Source organism: Pogoniulus pusillus, chromosome 38 (assembly GCF_015220805.1).
Source record: "Pogoniulus pusillus isolate bPogPus1 chromosome 38, bPogPus1.pri, whole genome shotgun sequence".
Classification (NCBI taxonomy): Eukaryota; Metazoa; Chordata; class Aves; order Piciformes; family Lybiidae; genus Pogoniulus; species Pogoniulus pusillus.
The window spans coordinates 338,541-358,410 of record NC_087301.1 but is presented as its reverse complement, the minus strand read 5'-3'; the positions used below and the strand labels follow the sequence as shown (position 1 = coordinate 358,410).

The 19,870-nt window shown below is 55.1% G+C and overlaps 1 protein-coding gene across 4 annotated transcripts in view; it reads left to right on the top strand.

Moving 5' to 3' along the window:
• LOC135191093 (beta-galactosidase-1-like protein 2) overlaps positions 1 to 19,870 on the top strand; it is a 35,301-nt gene that overhangs the window by 3,736 nt on the left and 11,695 nt on the right. For 2 of the 4 annotated variants that reach the window (XM_064173076.1, XM_064173073.1), the window contains exons 2-9: positions 1,926 to 2,123; positions 2,580 to 2,648; positions 3,376 to 3,471; positions 4,788 to 4,896; positions 5,464 to 5,556; positions 9,838 to 9,919; positions 16,136 to 16,200; positions 18,988 to 19,072. In XM_064173076.1, coding sequence (XP_064029146.1) covers positions 1,926 to 2,123; positions 2,580 to 2,648; positions 3,376 to 3,471; positions 4,788 to 4,896; positions 5,464 to 5,556; positions 9,838 to 9,919; positions 16,136 to 16,200; positions 18,988 to 19,072 — 797 coding nt within the window. Of the gene's footprint in view, positions 1 to 702; positions 768 to 1,925; positions 2,124 to 2,579; positions 2,649 to 3,375; positions 3,472 to 4,787; positions 4,897 to 5,463; positions 5,557 to 9,837; positions 9,920 to 16,135; positions 16,201 to 18,987; positions 19,073 to 19,870 lie in introns of those variants that run through there. The other 2 variants (XM_064173074.1, XM_064173075.1) reach the window with 2 other exon arrangements.

The following is a 19,870-nucleotide window of genomic DNA, read 5'->3' as shown; positions in this document are numbered from 1 at the left end:
TCCCTCCCACCCAAAGCATTCTCTGACCCTCTGGAATGTGGCAGTTAGGTATTTTTTGCTTACTTCTGCTGCCAGAGCTGTGCTACCTTCATCAGAGCTCTGCTATTGCCAGATCACCTCCTGAGCAGGACTTGTTGGCATCTCCTTGCCCAGCACTGCTTTCTGCCCATGGTTTGGCCATAAATGCAGGTGGTGCTTGCTGACTGAAGGCAGTGACTTTTCCTTTTGCAGGTATTACCCATGCCAGCTGCCTGCTCTTTCAGAGCCCTGTGAGAATGCAGTGCTACACAGGTACTCTGTGCTTGCCAGCCTGCGCAGTGCCCTGCAGCTTCTAGATTAGTCCCTTTGTAGTCTCCTTGTCTTGTGTCAGAGGGCAGGCAGGTGCTGCAGGCGCCTGCTGAGCAATCCCTGTAAGCCCTGAGTCCTGAGAAGTCCTTACCCTCTGCTGCTGCCTGCTGTAGTCTAGAAACCAGCCAGAGGCTGAGGTATTTCCCCCTCTCTCCGAAGGTGGGAGATGGGAGTCCACCCCTCCCATCTGTGCAGCACTCCCAGAGCAACAAGCTGCTGTTGTCTGACTCCTTTGTGTATCCCGAGTGGTGGAGCTGGGGTGGTCTGGTGGAGGCAAATGTAACTGCTTTGCATCTGGACTAGCTGCTAGCATGGCTCAAGCAGAGCTGAGCTGGGGCCCATGCCAGGCTGCAGGAGGCAGCTTCTTGCATGCAGGAACCGGCCCGAAGGGAGCTGGGATGGCAGCAGCACTCCGGCTGGTAAGTGCCGTGGAACCTGGAGCCTTGCTCCAGCTCTTTGGGCAAACAACCTGCTAAGAAGTGGTGTGGGCAGGGGTAGGTTTGCGGTAGCAGCTGCCTGGGTCCCTCCTGAGGGCTTTCAGATGAAGGAGGAGGCTCTGTCCCCGCAGGGCAGCAGTCCGTGCAGCCAGGCTCTGCAGCCAGGCTCTGCAGCCAGCCTGTGCCTCCAGAGCAAGGCCATGCCCTTCCTGGCTGTCTGAGGGGTTTGCCAGCTCTGAGTGGGACCTGCCCCACCTGTGTTTTCAGCAGGTGAGTTTCATGGGCTCTGCCTTCTGTCGTGGTGTGTGGCAGAGTGGCTTGGAGCATTCAGGAGGGAAGCTGCTCATTAAATGAATATTAAATACCCATCTTGGGCAAGATCTTCCTTCTGTTCCTCTACATTCCCTCCTCCTTCAGTTAGTTCCTCTAGGACTCCCTCAGAGGTTGGAGTGAGGTGGAGGTTGGTCTCTTCTGACATGCAGCCTCAAGTTGTGCCAAGGAAGGCTCAGGTTGGATATTGGGAAGAATTTCTTCCCAGCAGGAGTTCTCAGACACTGGCACAGGCTCTCCAGGGAGGTGGTGGAGTCCCCAGCCCTGAGGGTGTTCATAAGCTGTGTGGATGTGGTGCTGGGAGAGGTGGTGCAGTGGCAGTGGCTGAGCAGCAGTGGTGGGGTTGTGAGCTCAAAGCTCTCTTCCAACCTCGGCAGTTCTGTGGCTCTAAGGCTCCATGGTTCTGTTCTGTCATCTTCTGAAAAATAGACGTAATTTGTCTGAGAAGTTGTCTGGGGTTTGTTCTGTTGGGTTTTTCCCTTTGAGGGTGCTGGAGGCCTGGAGCAGGCTGCCCAGAGAGGCTGTGGAGTCTCCTTCTCTGGAGACTTTCAGGGCCCATCTGGCTGTGTTCTGTGTGCCCTGCCCTGGGTGACCCTGCTTTGGCAGGGGGCTGGACTCAGTGATCTCCAGAGGTCCCTTCCAACGCCTGCCGCTCTGTGACTCTGGTTCTGTGCTCTGTGTGACAAAAGAGGTTTCTGAAGCAGTGGAAGGTCAGAGCCCATCCTGCCAGGCAGGGTGAGGCAAGCAGCTCCTCTTAGGGGTGGACTCCTTTCCAGCCCCTGGGTGCTCACATCCCTCCTTCTCTTCCAGGTTTAACTGGAGCGAGCTGATCCCCCTGCGGCTGCAGGGGCGGACCCTGGGCTTGCAGACGGGAGGCTCGCAGTTCCTGCTGGAGGGAATGCCGTTCCGCATCCTGGGGGGCTCCCTGCACTACTTCCGAGTGCCCAGGGAGTACTGGGAGGACAGAATGCTGAAGATGAGGGCCTGTGGCTTGAACACCCTCACCACGTGAGTGCCCTCGCCCCCGAGTGCCCTCGTGCCCTCAGCCCCTGCTCTCTCACACCTGCCTTGCAGCCTCTCACACCTTCATGGGTTGCATCAGGTTGAAGGGACCCACAAAGGACATCTTGTCCAGCCCAGGGGCATCATCTTGTGATTCCTGTTGACCTGCACTAGATGAAGGACCTGCTCTGGCAGGGGGCTGGACTTGATCATCTCCAGAGGTCCCTTCCAACCCCTAACATCCTGTGACTCCTGTGGTCCTGTGACTCCTGTGGTCCTGTGATTCCTGTGATCTCCAACTAGATAAAGCTGCTCAGGGCCACACTAAGTCTGATCTCAAATGTCTCCATGGATGGGGCCTCCACCACCTCCTTGGGCAGCCTGTTCCTCTGCCCTATTTGATAGCAGTTGCTGCTTCACCAGTGCAGTGCCCTCACCTCTGCCCTCACTATTGCCTTTCAGGTATGTGCCATGGAACCTTCACGAGCCAGAACGAGGGAAGTTTGACTTCAGTCGAAACCTGGATCTAGAGTATGTGGGCAGAGAGCTCTGGTACTGGAGAGAGCTGCTGAGGGGAGGGTCTCTGCCTTGGGTCTGGGGGAAGATGTCACTTCCATCTTCTGGAGTGAAGGCCATGCCTTGATCCATAGATTCATGGAATGGGTTGGGTTGGAAGGGGCCTTAAAGATCGTCCAGTTCCAGCCTCCTCCTGCCATGGGCAGGGTCACCTCCCACCAGCACAGGCCTCATCTAGCCTGGCCTTGAACACCTCCAGGGAGGAAGCATCCACAGCCTCCCTGAGCAACCTGTGCCAGTGTCTCCCCACCCTCACTCTCAACAATTTCCTCCTCCTCTCCACTCTCACTCTCCCCTCTCTCAGCTCTAAGCCATTCTCCCTCCTCCTGATACTCCCAGCCCTTGTCAAAAGTCCCACTCCAGCTCTCATGTAGACCCCTTTGGGTACTGGGAGGCTGCTTTAAGGTCTCCCTGGAGCCTTCTCTTCTCCAGGCTGAACAGCCCCAACTCTCTCAGCCTGTCCCCATAGGAGAGGTTCTCCAGCCCTCATCTTGATCAAGCAGTGGGGACTCTCATTCCTTCTGCTGCTCTCTGGAGTCCTGGGGACACAGAGGCTTGGTGCCAATCCAGTGTAGCTGCTTTATCAAGCAACCCCCTTCAGGTTCTGGTACCTAAATCTGATGGTGATTGGTGTATTAGGAGTTCCTGGAGCAGAAAGTAATGACACCGTCTGGCTCTCCAGGGCCTTCATTTCACTGGCAGCTAAAAATGGACTCTGGGTGATTCTGCGTCCTGGACCTTATATCTGCTCTGAATGGGACCTTGGTGGCCTGCCCAGGTAAGTGTGTAAATAGTTAGTTCAGAGCAGTGCTTGGGAGTGTGGAAGAGGAAGCCCAAGCCCTGCTCACATGGCTGAGCCCCTGTGAAAGTTTCAGAGCAGCTGCTCTTAGATCAGAGAATCATGGAAAAGACCTCAGAGGCCACCCAGTCCAAACATCAGCCTAGCACCACCATGGCCACTGAGCCACATCCCCAAGTGCCATGGCCACAAATTTCTTCTTCAGCTGACAGACAAAAGACTCTGCTAAGGAGCAGCAGCTCAGTTCTGTTCTGTGGGTATGGAGCTCTGGTGAGGCCTCACCTGCAGAATCACATCCAGCTCTGGTGCCCTCTACACAGGAAGGACATGGACCTGAGGGAGTGGGTTCAGAGCAGGCCCAAGGAAATAATCATGGGGCCAGAGCACCTCTGCTACAAGGACAGGCTGAGGGAGCTGAGGCTGTTGGGCCTCTGGGGAGACCCAGGAGTGGTTTTCCGGTACCTGAAGGGGGCCACAAGGGGGCTGCAGGGGCAGGGTGAGGGGAGATAGTTTGAAATGAGAGCAGATTTAGGCTGAATGTGAGGAACAAGTTGTGCACGGTGAGGCTGGTGGAACAGGTTGCCTGGGGGGTACATGAGGCCCCATCCCTGGAGATACTCAAGGCCAGGTTCAACCTGATCTAGTGGAGGTTGTCACTGCTCAGTGCAGCAGGGCTGAAGTGGGAGACCTTTGGAGGCTCCTTCCAGGCCAAAGCACTCTGAACGTGTGCAGGCAGAGGAGGTGTTTGTGAAGCCAGCTGAGCTGCAGCGCGCAGGAGCTGACTCCTTCTGGGAGTGCTGTTGGTTAGTGCCTCCCTCCTCAGGGGTCAGGGAGGGTGAAGCTCCCTCTGCTAAAGCTGCTCCAGCACTGCATTGCTCTGCTGTCAGTCACTGCCTCTCGCTTTGTTAACCCCAAAGCAGAGAAGTAACTCCTGTGACTCAGGAGCAGGAGCTATGAGGACAATTCCTGGAATCTTTGTTTGGAGTGCTGGTTGGGCTTCTAGGAGGGAGCACTTGGTTGTAGAGTGCCCTTGGGGATGCAGGGAATTCCAGAGTGACCTTTAGAGTGGTAGGATCAGCCCTTGAGATTGTATTGGCCCACAGAGAGAGCAGAAAGGAGCCCAGGCTGCAGCCTGCACTTGTGTGGGTGTGAGTGGTAGATGGGCTTGCACAGTGTTGTTCACTGCCTCGTGGTGTTGTCCATAGCTGCCCCCAGATGTGCCTTGCTGTTGGGTGTTGTCTCTGGCAGCCCTGACTGGGCAGGGTGACAGGTTCTGTGTGCTGGCTTTCTCCTAGCTGGCTGCTGCAGGACCCAGAGATGCAGCTGCGGACGACGTACGAGGGCTTCACGGCAGCTGTGGATGCCTACTTTGACCACCTGATGCCTATTGTTGTCCCTCTTCAGGCAAGTACAATCCATAACCCTCTCTGCCCACGAATGGGGACTGTCTCCACAGTGGAGTGGGAGCTGTGTGTAACAGCAGCAGGCTGAAGCAGTGATGCTTCCCTTTAGGAAGCAGTCTGGACTGTAGCTGTCTGTGTCAGCTCTCCGGATCCTAGAATCCTAGAGCCCTGGAATGGGCTGGGTGGGAAGGGACCTCCAAAGGTCACCCAGTCCAAGCCCCCTGCAGTCAGCAGGGACAACTTCAACTAGATCAGATTGCCCAGAGACCTCAAGCCTCACCTTGAGTCTCTCCACAGATACCCAACCACCCCCCATGGCAACCTCTCGCAGTGTTCCTTCCTCGAGAATGACTTGTTCCCAACATCCAACCTCAATCTGCTCTGCTCTCGTTTGAAGCCATTTCCTCATCCTGTTACCACAGGCCTAACCCTTTGGTTATGCACAGACTTTAGGGTGTGAGAGGGTAGAGCTGAGCCCATCTGAGACTCCTACATCTGTCCTGCAAGGCAGTGCCAGTGTGAGTTCAGCAGATGATGGTGACCAACTTGTACCTTTTGTTCCCACCAGTACAAGAGAGGAGGCCCCATCATTGCCGTGCAGGTGGAGAACGAGTACGGCTCCTACGCCAGGGACCCCAACTACATGGCCTATGTCAAAAGGGTAATGCTGGCACTTGTGGCTGGGCTGAATCTCCCTCCCAGCCCACATTCCTGACCCTGTCTGCTGTCTTCTGAATACCTTCTGACCCTTGAAAGTGGGGGTGCATAGTCCAGCAGCATTTCCCCGGGCGGTTCACCCTGCATGCGCCCTTCTCAGCACTGACAAGTCTCTGTTCTTCCAGAGAAGAGGGTGATAGGGATGTGGAGGAGGAGATGTGATGCCTGCTGGCCTGCTGTTTCCTGCTTGGCTTCTCTTGGATAGCACTAGGGAAAGGTTTCTCTTTGTCCCTGCTGACTGTGCTAGGAGGAAGCTGTATGTGATCGAGCCACAAGCATGCTCCTCAACTTGCTTCATTTGCCCAGTGCCTCCCTTAGCCCTGTCAGCCAGAGCTGTGCCCTGGCTGATGTGATCGAGCCACAAGCATGCTCCTCAACTTGCTTCATTTGCCCAGTGCCTCCCTTAGCCCTGTCAGCCAGAGCTGTGCCCTGGCTGCTGCCTCTGAACTGAATGCTAGAGGAGTTGGTCAGTGCCCAAGGAGCCCAGGCTGTCCTGCTGGACCTGGCACGAGGCTCACCTGTTCCTTTGCCCCTGATACAGCTGCAGGGCAGCAGTGAACAAGATCTGCTGCATGGTTCACAGGGCTCCTTGCTTGCTTTCTCCTTGCTGAAAGCTCTCTCTGCTGCAGCACCTGAGAGAGGTTACCCAGCCAGTGGTGTGTGAGCAGTGTAGTCCCTGCTCTTCTGCTGGCCACAGTGGTGGTGGGGTGGTGGTTGGACTTCATGGCTTTAGAGGTCTATTCCAACCAAACCAATTCTGTGATTCATGATCTTCTGAAACCCTCTCTGTACTCCAGCTGTGCCCTGAGCACCCTGAGGGCAGCTCTGGCTCAGGTTCTCCTGTGGTTCAAGCCATACAGAAGGTCTCCAACCAAATAATGGCATGGCAGGAGTCCTCATCTGCTTAGGGTGGTGCCTGCTCCTGCACCACCTCCACCCCGTGGAGTGATTTAACATCGCTGAGAGGGTTAAATCTGGAGTGTGCAGAGCAAGGAGTTCACAGAAGCACAGAATGCATTGGGTTGGGAGGGACCCTCAAGGCCACCTCATCCACCCCCTGCAGTCAGCAGGGACATCTCCATCTAGATCAGGTTGCTCAGGGCCCCATCAAGTTTGACCTTGAGTGTCTCCAGGAATGGAGCCTTCACCAGCTCTCTGGGCAGCCTCTTTGAGTATTTGACCACCCTGGCTGTGAGTTAAAGGACTAACTGCCCACCTGAACTGGTAAGGACAAAATTGTGTCTCCTCCCTGTGTCCCTCCAGTGGCAGGCAGGTGGCTTCCAGAGCCCTAGGGGATGGGGCAGAGAGACTCCTGTGTCTGACCCATGTGCCCACTCAGGGCTTGCTGTTCCTTATCTCGGGTGAAAGAGCTTCTGGTTTTTCTCAGACTCAGAGCAGGTTTCCATGCCAGGCCTGAGGGGGAGTTTCTGCTGTGCTGTTTTCACCAGACTCTGGTACTGTGGGAAAGCAGGATTTGCAGGGCTCCCTCTTGGCTTGCAGTGGGAGCCAAAGTGAGGTGGAGCTCCTAGGCTTTGTTCTGGTCTGGGGCTCAGGCTTTGAGTGTGACAAAGTGATGAGTTCCCATCCAGCCTAGAGGACAACGTTGCAATCTCCCTGGAGTTCTTACACTCCTTAACAGCCCCCCACAAACACACAAGCCAGGAAATTCCCACCCTTACACATGGAATGGCTTAGGTTGGAAGGAACCCCAGAGATACTCCAACCCCCCTGTCATGGACAGGGACACCTCTCAGCTAGCACAGCTTGCTCAAGGCCTCATCCGGCCTGGCCTTGAACACCTGCAGGGAGGAGACATCCACAGCTTCCCTGGGCAGCCTGTGCCAGTGTCTCACCACCTTGCAGTGAAGAACTTCTCAGCTCCAGCCTAACCCTGCTCTCCCTCAGCTTCAACCCATTCCCCCTGTCCTATCTCTAGACACACTCAGGATAAGTCTCTCTGTAGCCTTCCTTAGGATCCCTTCAGGCAGCTGTAAGGTCCCCCTGGAGCCTCCTTCTCTCCAGGCTGCACACCCCCAGCTCCCTCAGCCTGTCCTCACAGCAGAGCTGCTCTAGCCCTTGGGTCACATTGTGGCCTCCTCTGGACTCAATCCAACAGCTCTGTGCCCTTCTTATGCTGGGGACACCAGAGCTGGTCACAGCCTGTGAGGTGGGGTCTCAGCAGAGCAGAGGGAAGGGGAAGAATCCCCTCTCTTGCTCTGACTCTTCTGAGCACAGTGCTTTTGCCTTCCAAAAGGTGAAGGTCATGCAAGGGTGTGTTGGCACCTCCCTGCCCAAGAGCAGATGAGCTGGGATTAGCTGGGCACACACCTGCAGCTGCTTCAGACACTGTTTCTATTCCTGGTTCCTCTGCTGCACCCTGAAATCCTCTAATGCATCTCAATGTGTTTGGCAGCTCCTTGGGAAGGGATTTGGTATTGATGTAGTGCTCCAAAAACCCTAATGAAACTTGTTAGAAATTCCAGCTCCCTCAGCAGCTGAATTCTGTCAGCGCAGGTGTCACAGAACCACTCCTGGCTCAGCAGAGCAGAGCTCCACGGGGTCCAGACAAAAGGCTTGGAATCACAGAGTCATTGAATGGTTTGGGTGGGAAGTGACCTTAAAGGTCATCACCCCCCACCATGGGCAGGGTCACCTTCCACAAGAAGTGTCCAGAATCTCTGCTCGGGTATCACCTGAGGGCTGCTAAGTTGGCAGACTAACCAGGCTGTCTTAACTCTGCATTAGAATAGTCAGAGAATCATTAAGGCTGGGGAAGAGCTCAAAGATCACAGGTTGGAAAAGGCCTCTGAGACCATCGAGTCCAAGCTGTCACCTAACCCTTTAGTTAACTAACCCCTGCCACTAAGTGCCTCTTGCAGCCTCCTCTGAAACACCTCCAGGGATGAGCACTCCACCACCTCCCTGGGCAGCCCATTCCAGTGCCAATCACTCTCTCTGCCAACAACTTCCTCCTAACGTCCAGCCTAGACCTCCCCTGGCACAGCTTGAGGCTGTGTCCCCTTCTTCTGTCCCTGGCTACCTGGCAGCAGAGCCCAACCCCACCTGGCTACAGCCTCCCTGCAGGCAGCTGCAGGCAGCAATCAGCTCTGCCCTGAGCCTCCTCTGCTGCAGGCCGCACACCCCCAGCTCCCTCAGCCTCTCCTCACAGGGCTGTGCTCCAGGCCCCTCCCCAGCCTTGCTGCCCTTCTCTGGGCACCTTCCAGCACCTCAACATCTTTCTTAAGTGGGAGGGCCCAGAACTGATGATCTGGTGCAAGATGATCAAGTGCAGCCATCAGCCCAACACCACCATGCCCCCCAGCTGTGTCCTGAGGGGCCATGTGCTGCCAGCTCCTGCGCTCCCTAAGCCCTGAGCGGTGAAGCTACTCAGGCGCAGGCTGGAGGCAGTGCTGCAGCTCCCTCCTTGCACACAGGGTGTGTGGGCAGAGGTTTGTTGAAACACACAGCAGGCCCCAAGTGCTTGGTGCTCATGGCACAGGTGACTCCTGGTGTGTCCTCATCACCCCGTTAATGAGTCATGTAGGCTGAAGGCCTGTTTGCAGAGCCCTTCCAAGCTGAGGGAGTGACCTCCTCTGCAGTACAGTGAAAGGAGCTGGTTTGCTGCTAGGATTTCCTGATCTCCCCTCCCAGCAGCAGGCCTTCTCTAAAGGGCAGCTGGGAGAGAGCAGCCCTGCTGGGGTGAGCTTTGTCTGTGCCTTTTAGACACCTGCTGCTATGATGAGGGACCAGGAAGTCCATTCAGCCTTGACTGCTGAGGACCCATAGGTACCTGAGCTGTCCTGTGCTGCCATTCCCTGCCAGAGCAGCTCCTTCTTCCTGCCAGCTCCCACTGATAGACAGCCAGGAAAGGGGAGCTGCTCTCCTTTTTCATCTTCCACCTGGAGCTCTCTTTTGGTGGAAGCAGTGAAGCTGATTATTGACCTGATCTCAGCAGAAGATGATAGAATCCTGAAGTTTGATGCATCAGCAAGAAACTAATCCAGCCTCCTAAACAAGATCAGATTTTGCAGTTGTCTTTAAGCTGGCAAAAGGAGCAGGGAAGCTTCAGGAGGAATGGGAGATGTCACAGGAATAATGCTTTTTTGCCAAGCCACTACTCTGGCTGTCCCCAGAGAGGGTGGTAATGTACTCTAATGCTTTAATATCCTGACAGGTAGGATGCTCAGGCTGCTAACACAGTGTGGTTCTTCTCTTTTTCATTTAGGCTCTGTTAAAGAGAGGGATTGTGGAGCTGCTAATGACCTCAGACAACAAGAATGGGCTGTCTCTTGGCTTGGTGAAAGGAGGTATGTCTGTGCTTGTAGGAGAGCAAGGTAAGAGGAAGGACTTTTGGGGGTGTCAGTTGGTGACAAACTCCCCAGGAGCCAGCACTGGTCGCTGGCAGCCCAGAGCCAGCTGTGTGCTGGCTGCAGCCAGAGCAGGGAGAGCAACAGCACAGGGAGGGGATTCTGCCCCTCTGCTCTGCCCTGCTCAGCTCTCACCTGCAGCATTGCCTCCCCCAGCATATGAGGGACATGGAACTGCTGGAGCAGATCTATAGGAGGTCACCAGGATGATCAGAGGGCTGGAGAACCTCCTCTACAAGGACAGGCTGAGAGAGTCGAGGGTGTCCAGCCTGGAGAAGAGAAGGCTCCAAGGAGACCTTAGAGCAGCCTTGCAGTACCTGAAGGGGCTCCAGGCGAGCTGGGGAGGGACTTTTGTCAAGAGCTGGGAGTGACAGGATGAGAGAGAATGGCTTTGAGCTGGGAGAGGGGAGAGTGGAGAGCAGGAAGAAACTATTGAGAGTGAGGGTGCAGAGAGACTGGCACAGGTTGCCCAGGGAGGCTGTGGAGGTTCTGAACCCTGGAGGTGTTGAAGGTCTTGAGCAATCTGGGAGGTGTCCCTGCCCAGGGCAGGGGGGTTGGAGCTTGATGCTCTTTAAGTAACTTCCAGCCCAAACCATTCTATAATTCAGTGAATCTAAGAAGATGCTCTCTGTCTGGGGCAGCTGCTGGGAGGTGCCCTTTGGATGAGAGCTGCATGCTGCATTCCCCAGGCTGCACCTCCTGCTTCAGCCATAGAGCAAGGACCCCCTTAGCTGGACAGAACCAAGCCAGTCCCTTCCCAGAAAGGTGCAGGGTGTTTTTTGCAGCACGAGGGGAGGCACAGTAAGAGCAGGACTGCTCTGTGGGGTGGGAGCCTCTCTGCTTTCAAGGACTTGAGGCCTGTGCAGATTTGCTGCCTTCCCTCTAGGGCTGGGCTCCTCTACTTCCAGTGAGCTTAGGCAAGAGATGGCAGCACCTGGCACTGTGAGATTAGGAGGGTGAGCACTGATTGCTTCGCTTCAGTAGATAAGAAACAGTACCTCAGCACTTACTGATAGTATCCAGAGAAGGAGACTCCACAGCCTCTCTGGGCAGCCTGTGCCAGGCTCTGGGACCCTTCCAGGCAAGAAGTTGCCCCTTGTGTTGAGCTGGAACCTGCTGTGCTGCAGCTTCCATCCATTGCTCCTTGTCCTATCCCAGGGAGCAGTGATCAGAGCCTGTCCCTCCCCTCCTGACCTCCAGCCCTCAGTTATAGACATTGATTAAATCCTCTCTCAGTCTTCTCCTCTCCAGACTGAGCAGCCCCAGGTCCCTCAGCCTCTCCTCACCAGGCAGTGCTCCAGTCCCCTCATCATCCTCGGAGCCCTCTGCTGGACTCTCTCCAGCAGATCCCTGTCCCTCTTCAACTGGTGAGCCCCAAACTGAAGGCAGTACTCAGATGAGGTCTCAGCAGGGCAGAGTAGAGGGGGAGAAGAACCTCCCTTGATCTGCTGGACACACTCTGCTGAATGCCCCTCAGGACCCCAGTGGCCTTGGCCAGCAGGGCACATTGCTGCCCCATGGATGTGCTCCCCCAGCACTCCCAGGTCCCTCTCCACAGGGCTGCTCTCCAGCAGTCACCTCCCAGCCTGTGATGGTGCAGTTTATTGTTCCTCCCCAGGTGCAGGACTCTGCACTTGTCCTTGTTGAACCTGTACCTCCCTTGATCTGCTGGACACACTCAAGAGATGATGAAAAGCAAAGGTTGTTCCCTCCTTTCTCCTCCCCTCTCTTTTCACAAGCCAGTAGCAGAGGGACAGACTGACTAACTCTGGGCTCCACAGGATGTCACCAGTCTGATCCTGGCTGCACTTATTTGGTGCTGCTTTTGCAGCAGTTTCCAGCCTTGACCACAGAGAGTCACTCTCTGCCTGCCAGCAGCGGAGGCGCTGGTGTGGAACTGCCTTGGCTGGCCCTCACCATCTCCTCTGGGCATGTTTGCTGCCTCAGAGCTCCTTCCTGTTTGCAGTTGTCTTTTCCAGCGTGTTGCATGCTGAGAGCTCTGATACCAATTTGCCTCTTGGATGTCATAACAATTTGCTCATTAAAGTGAACGTGTCAAGAGATCAGATGGTGGAAGAGCAAGGGCTGAACATGCTGCAAGGTGCTTATGAAGGCACTAAAGGAGGGAGCACCAAATCTGCTGTAGAAATGAGTTAAGGAAACAGAAGGCTCCATCCTGGAGTGAAAAATGCAGTGCAGTGATTCTGTGGTTCTGTTCTCTTCATCAGTGGTGCAGGCACCTTCATTCCAAGAAGCTTTTGCAAGTGCCTGTTGCTGCCAGGAGCAGTGTGGTGCTCTGCAGAGCAAAGTGGTGTAGAAGGACCTGATCAGAGGGCTGGAGAACCTCCCCTGTGGGGACAGGCTGAGAGAGTTGGGGCTGGCTGTGGCTGCTCCCTCCCTGGAGGTGTTTCAGGCCAGGTTGGATGAGGCCTTGAGTGACCTGTTCTAGTGGGAGGGGTCCTTGCCTGTGGCAGGGGGTTGGAACTGGCTGATCTTTGAGCTCACTTCCAAGCTAAACCATTCTATGATAACTGGGGAGGGCCCCACTTTGATGCAAATGGTGAGCACCATCTCCTCTTCTAGACTCTGGGGGTTACTGCTTGGCAAACAGGGCACAGTGAGGTGCAGCCCATTTGCTGTCCTGCTGTCACCTCTGCATTGTGCCAGTCTCTGAGTGACTAATCTCTGAGCAAGGGGGGTCGCATCCTGTGCCTTGCATTGTCAGGAGCACCTCTGCTATGAGGATAGGATGAGAGTTGGGATTGTGCAGCCTGGAGAAGAGAAGGCTCCAGGGAGACCTTAAAGCAGCCTTCCAGTACCTGAAGGGGCTATGGGAGAGCTAGGAGAGACTTTGGACAAGAGCTGGGAGTGACAGGATGAGAGACAATGGCTTTGAGCTGGGAGAGGGGAGAGTGAGAGTGAAGATGAGGAAGAAATTGTTGAGAGTGAGGGTGGGGAGAGCCTGGCACAGGTTGCCCAGGGAGGTTGTGGAGGTTCCAACCCTGGAGGTGTTCAAGGCCAGGCTGGATGAGGCCTTGAGCAACCTGTGCTGGTGGGAGGTGTCCCTGGCCATGGCAGGGGTTGGCACTGGATGAGCTTTGAGGTCCCTTCCAGCCCAACCATTCTGTGAGTCTAAGAGATTGGAGCATTGTGGCTCCAATTCAGTGGTTCCAGAACATTGTCAGGCAGCAAGGAGGAAGGGTTTGTTGCTGCTCCTAGGTGCAGTGTGCTGCCTTGTGCTGGCAGGAGAACACCTTGGTCAGTCTCGGCAGCTTCTCCTCCCCGCTCCGGCACTGGCACTAGCAAGAACCTGCAGGGGACTGGCTCCAGCCTAGCCTGGCACAGCCCTTCTGGGAGCTGGTGGGTGGCAAAATGAAAGCACTGCATTCCCTCCAGGCCAGGGCTGCAGCACCACGCTGCAAAGCTCTGTCTGTCTGAAAAAAATCCCTGCTGAGCAGACCATAGACAGGGGTTTGGGGACTGCTTCTTCACACCTCTGCACCGTTGTCAGGGGTGTGCTGTTAATCTGCCTGAAGGGCAGAGCTGGGCATGTTTGCCTTCTGGATTGCCAGCTCCCCCATTCCATCCACGCTAAATCCACCTTCTGCTTTGTCCTCCCACCGTGTTTGGCTGTGCCAGGTTCTTCAGCTCAGCACTCTGCACAGTTCAGCCTCTGCAAATCAAGGTATAAGCACCGAGCAGTGAGCTCCCCTCCTGTAAACATCCTGTTTGAAGTGCTCTGGCTGACACCAGTGGGGCTGCATTTGGTGCCAGCTCTCTGGGAAGAAGGCAGTTTTTAATGCAGGATCCTGTCACTGCTCCTGCAACTGAAAAGTTTCTTGGAGAAATATCATAGACTCACAGCAGGGCTTGGAAGGGACCTCCAGAGATCAGCCAGTCCAGCCCCTGTGCCAAGGCAGAGTCACCCAGGAACACATCCAGCTGGGTCTTCGAGGTCTCCAGAGAAGGAGGCTCCACAACCTCTCTGGAAGCCTGCTCCAGGGCTGCAGCACCCTCACAGCAAAGAAGTTTCTGCTCATGTTGAGGTGGAGCCTCCTGGGTTCTAGCCTGTACCTTTGTTCTTGTCCTATCACTGGGCACCACCAAACAGAGCCTGGCCCCTTCTTGACACCCACCCTCAGATATGTACAGACATTGATCAGATCCTCTCTCAGCCTTCTCTCCTCCAGACTACACAGCCCCAGGGCTCTCAGTCCTTTTTCATAGCAGAGATGTTCAAGTCCCTGCATCTTCCTCGTAGCCTCCACTGGACTCCCTCCAGTAGCTCCCAGTCTCTGGAACCGATTCAAACATGTACCAGGAGCTGGAGCACTGAGACCAGAGTGTCAGCTCCTGAATACAGGCCTTCCCCTCCAGAGCTGAAGAGCCTGCAGCACCTTTTGCTGCACAGGCAGAGACACAAGGTAGCTGCACAGGGCAGAGGCACAGTCATAGAATTGTCAGGGCTGGAAGGGATCATGCAGTCCCATCCCTCCTGCCATGGGCAGGGACACCTCACACTAGATCAGGCTGCCCAGAGCCTCATCCAGCCTGGCCTTAAACACCTCCAGGAATGTGGCTTCCACCTCCTCCCTGGGCAACCTGTGCCAGGCTCTCACCACCCTCATGCTGAATAACTTCTTCCTCACATTCAGTCTGAACCTATCCACTTCTAGTTTTGCTCTGTTCCCCCCAGTCCTGTCCCTGCCTGACAGCCTAAAAAGTCCCTTTCCTGTAGGCCCCTTCACATACTGTAAGGCCACAATAAGGTCCCCTCAGCACCTTCTCTTCTGCAGGATGCAGTGCCCCAACTCTCAGTCTGTCTTCATAGCAGAACAGCTTCAGCCCTCTGAGCATCCTCCTGGCCCTTCTCTGGACGCCCTCCAGGCACAATCATCTTCCAGCGACAGCTTCTCTCTTCACTTCTGCTGGGGCTTCTCTGCCCACCCCCACAGACGTGACAAGCTGGGGGATATTGCCTGGGTAGTGACTCCTGCAGCTGAAGCCTGGCAGATCAGTGTGGCGTCCAGACAGGGCTTTCTCATAATACGTTTGCCTTTTATCTGAGGGTCTCCAGGTGCTTTACAGCCTCCAGTTAAAGCTTGTGGCACCCCATGAGCTGCTCAGGTGCTCTCTCTCTTGTGTCTCTGAACGCTAGAGCGACAGAGATGTCCTGCAGGGGCCCCGCAGCTGCTGGGACCCTGTCAGCTCCTGCATACAAAGTGAAGGCTTTGATTGGAGGTTTCTGAGGAGGTTGTGTTGGTTCAGTGCTGTGCCCAGTTCTGGGGACAGTCCTGTGTTCAGCTGGGACAGCACCAGCTGATGGCTGTGCCCAGCCCTGCTTGCAGAGACAGGTTCAGTGCTGGGCTTGCTCTGCATGCAGTGCCTCCATCTTCCAGCACACCTCCTCCCAGGGCTGGTCCTCTGCTGACAGCAGGGCTTGGTGCTGAGGGGAGCGCTGCGGCTGTGGCACGAGGCAGGGTGTCTGTGCTTCTTCCTTCCAGCTTCTGTGGCACCCAACCTAGTTCTGTTTTGAGGTGCTGCACTGCATCCAGTTCTGGTGCCTCCAGCACAAGAAGGGCCTGGAGCTGCTGGGAAGGGTCCAGAGGAGGCCATGAAGATGATCAGAGGGCTGGAGAACCTCCCCTGTGGGGACAGGCTGAGGGAGTTGAGGCTGTTCAGCCTGGAGAAGACTCCAAGGAGACCCTAGAGCAACCTCCCAGTAGCTGGAGGGGCTCCAGGATAGCTGGGGAGGGACTTTTGAGAAGGGCTGGGAGTGACAGGTGAAAGGAAAATGGCTTTGAACTGGGAGAGGGAGACTGAGAGTGGAGATGAGGAAGAAATTGTTGAGAGTGAGGGTGGGGAGGCACTGGCACAGGTTGCCCAGGGAGGCTGTGGGTGTCCCCTCCCTCAAGGTGTTCAGGACCAGGTTGGATGTGGCCTGGAGCAGCCTGTTCTAGTGGGAGGTGTCCCTGCTTGTGGCAGGGAGTTGGAACTGGATGAGCTTTCAGCTCTCTTCCAACCCAGATTGGAGTTCTATGGCTGCATGTTCAGTTCCCCTGCGCTGGTGCAGGTCTGGTAGCTAAGGAGATGGTCCCTTAGGCAGTTTGTGTGTCTAAACTAACCCCTCCCCCCCACACCTTTTCTCTCCAATAGCTTTGGCCACTGTTAACTTTCAGAAGCTGGAGCCTGGGCTGCTGAAATACCTGGACACAGTGCAGGTAAGATGCAGAAAGGCTTTGTTCTTCAGGCTCCCCAGGACAGCACTAGGAAGGAAGCACTGGCAGTCTGGTTTGGCTTTGTGTGTTGCTTTGGGCTTCTGCTGAATAAATGTCTTTGGGCTAAATCCTCCTGGAATCAGTGCACATCCCTGTGATGATTCCTCTGGTGATGAGGGAGGTGTGGAGTGTGCTGTTAGCCAGAACCTTCAGCAGTGGCCTGTGGCTGTGTTTAGCTGTTAGGGGTTAGATTCCTTCTCACTTTCAGTGTCGATGCCCAGCATCACCCCTCGTTGCAGTCGTCACGTCTCCCTTTTGCAGCTCAATCATTCTTTCCCAAGCTCTTTTCACTCTGGTTCTGTGGATGCCATCAGGAGAGTGCCGAGTGCTGATCTTCTGACCTTCTTGCAGGGTGTTTCAGTCATCTCCACTACCTCATATTCCATGCAGCTAAGTAAAGATGCACTCGTGGAGTGCTGTGCAGAAGAGAGTGGTGGCTCCATTCAGCATTTGGTCCTCTGTCCACTAGGACCTGCAGCAGAACTGAGTAGAGGAAGACTAATTTCAGATATGCCACAAAACACCTTCTAGACAGCACTCCCAGGCTCTTCCTGCCTTCTCCCTGGCTTTCAGCAGTGCTGCCTGCAGAAAGGCCTTGATCCGGTGTCATGTCAGTGCCTTTCGCCCCCTGTGCTGTCAGGGATGTGAATCAGGGAGCTGCTTAGTGAACACTTGATGTGAGAAGTAGCTGGGTTGTGTGATGAGAGAGCAGTGAGGCAGTAACAAGTTTTGCTTTCTAGTGACAAATTCCCTCTGTCTTTGCATCCCTTGCCCTTTTCCCTCCCTGTTGCTCTGCTTGCTCCAAATGCTAGCCTGGGGGAGTGTGAACAACCAAGAGATGCTCCAGGCTGTGATCGATTCTCTTCTGATCTCCTCCCTTTAGCCTGCTCTGTAAAAGGAGACCTTGCTGCTGGCATGCTGCATGCTGAATCCCACTACTGCTTCCTTTTCCTCCATAGGCTCAGGAGGCTCTGCTGCCTGTGCTTTTGCCTTCTTTAGGCCTTACAAAGTTCCCCAAGCCCTGCCTGTGAACAGGAGGAGGCAGCTTCCCCCCAGCTGAGCACATACATGCCCTATGGCTGTGTAGAAGCAGCTCCTCCTTTGCCGTGCTCCCTGACTGCAAGACAGGAAGCCTGCCAGTCATGGCTGCAAGGATTGGGAAGGATTATCTCCTCCTTCTCAGGGGCTTTTATTCCAGAGGGTGATCAAATTCCCTCCTTTGACTGGGAGGTGGATTGATTAAATATATTCCATGGTGAAGGACCTTGGAGTCCAGGTGGACAGCAGCTTGTCCATGGCACCCACGAGGGCTGATGCTGTCCCGAACTGTGTCAATTCAGGTGTGGCCAGCAGGGCCAGGGAGGTTCTCCTCTGCCTCTGCTCAGCCCTGGTGAGATCACACCTGGAATACTGTGTCCAGTTTTGGGCTCCTCAATTCAAGAGAGACAGGGACCTGCTGGGGAGAGTCCAATGGAGGCTACAAGGATGATGAAGGGACTCGAACATCCCTTCTATGAAGAGAGTGCTGAGGCTGTTTGATCCGGAGAAGAGAAGGCTGAGAGGAGATCTGATCAATGTCTAAATATCTGAGGGTGGGGAGCAATAAGAAGTTGCCAGGCTCTTCTCAGTGGTGTCCTGTGACAGGACAAGGAACAGTGGATACAAACTAGAACCCAGCAAGTTCCACTTCAGCATGAGGAGAAACTCCTTTGCTGTGAGGTGCTGGAGCCCTGGAGCAGGCTGCCCAGAGGGGCTGCAGAGTCTCCTTCTCTGGAGACTTTCAAGAGCCATCTGGATGCATTCCTGTGTGACCTGCTCTAGGTAATCCTGCTTTGGCAGGGGTGTTGGACTGGATGATCTCCAGAGGCCCCTTCCAACCCCTCCCACTCTATGATTCCATGATTCCCAACAGCTGCTCTCCACCTGGAACCATCAGATTATTACAGGCACCGGCAGTTGTTCTCCCTAATGAAACATGAATTTCTTTAGTGCCACTCACCCTGGCCAGTTCCTATGGCATTGGATAAAGCCCTTCTCAAACAGAGGGCAGGACTGCCTTGACTCGAAATAACTACCAGGGGAAGACAGTGCCAGCCAGGCTGGGCACAGGTTGCCCCATCTAGTGTGATGGGGCTGGGAGGAGTTGTGCCAGAGCCGAGGGAGCTGGCAGGCTGCGATGGAGGGGAAGCAGTTGGTCTGTGTGCAGAGCCTTTTTAATGAAGACCTAATTCCTGCAAAGGCTAATTCCTTCCTGCCAACACCATATGCAGCATTAAAAAGGCATTAAGCTGCTAAGGTCTGCTGTGCCTACCTTGGCAGGCACTGGCTGCAGCGCACCTGCGGGCTCTCAGCTGGCAGCAGTGGCGCCCATAAGCAGACGTGTATAAATGTGTGTTCCTAGCAGAAGCTAAACACTGGCAGTTGGTTCCTCTCTGCTGCAGCTCTACCCAACAGGGGCACCCACAGCTGTGTGGCATCACCTGATTGTTGCTTTGTGCCTAGCAGGGTGGCTCTCTGCTTTGCTCACCTGGTGTGGGCATTGCTGGTTGGCAGAGCCCTGTTCCGGTTCTCCTTCCTCCTTAGCTGCTTCTCTTTGTGCCAAGTCGAGAGGGAAACACTCCTGTGAACCCTGTCTCCAAACTGCATTTGAGCAATGCCTCCCTGGAGGATGGGGCTGAGCACTGGGCTGCCTTGTGGCCCTTCTGACCCTTTGCTTTTGCTTTGGCGCAGAAAAACCAGCCCAAGATGGTGATGGAGTACTGGACCGGGTGGTTTGATAGCTGGGGAGGCCCTCACTATGTCTTCGATGCAGATGGTGAGCACCTTCTCCTCTTCTGCTAGGCGCTGGGGGTGGGCGAACAGGAACAGTGAGGTGCAACCCATTTGCTGTCCTGCTGTCACCTCTGCTTCGTGCCAGTCTCTGTGAGTGACTCATCTCTGAGCAGGAGGGGTCACATCCTGTGCCTTGCGTTGTCTGGAGCACCTCTGCTGTGAGAGTTGGGCTTGTTCAGCCTGGAGAAGAGAAGGCTCCAGGGGCACCTTAGAGCTGCCTTCCAATCCCTGAAGGGATCCTGCAGGAAGGCTGCAGAAGGTCTCTTCCTGAGAGTGTCTTGAGACAGAACAAAAGGGAATGCTTTGAGGCTGAGGGAGAGCAGGGTGAGACTGGAGCCAAGGAGGAAGTTCTGCAGTGTGAGGGTGGTGAGCCTCTGAAATAGGTTGCCCAGGGAGGTTGTAGATGCCCTCTCCCTGGGGCTGTTCAAGGCCAGGTTGGATGAGTCCTTGAGCTGCCAAGTCCAGCTGAGAGGTGTCCCCACCCATGGCAGGAGGTTGGGGTGGTTGATCTCTGAGGTCTCTTCCAGCCTGAGCCATTCCAGGATGCTTTAGCAGTGCTGGTAACTGGTTTTTATTGCAGAGAGCCAACTGTGAGGTGGTGCAGTCCTCATCCCTGGGAGTGCTTGAGAAAGGTGTGGCCATGGCATTCTGGGACGTGGTTTAGTGGCTGGGGGGGGCTGGGTTGGTGGTTGGACTGGAGGAACTTAGAGGACCTTTCCATGCACAATAATTCTGTGACTCTATGACTGTTTGTGGGTACTTGGAATTGCTGCGAGAGTCT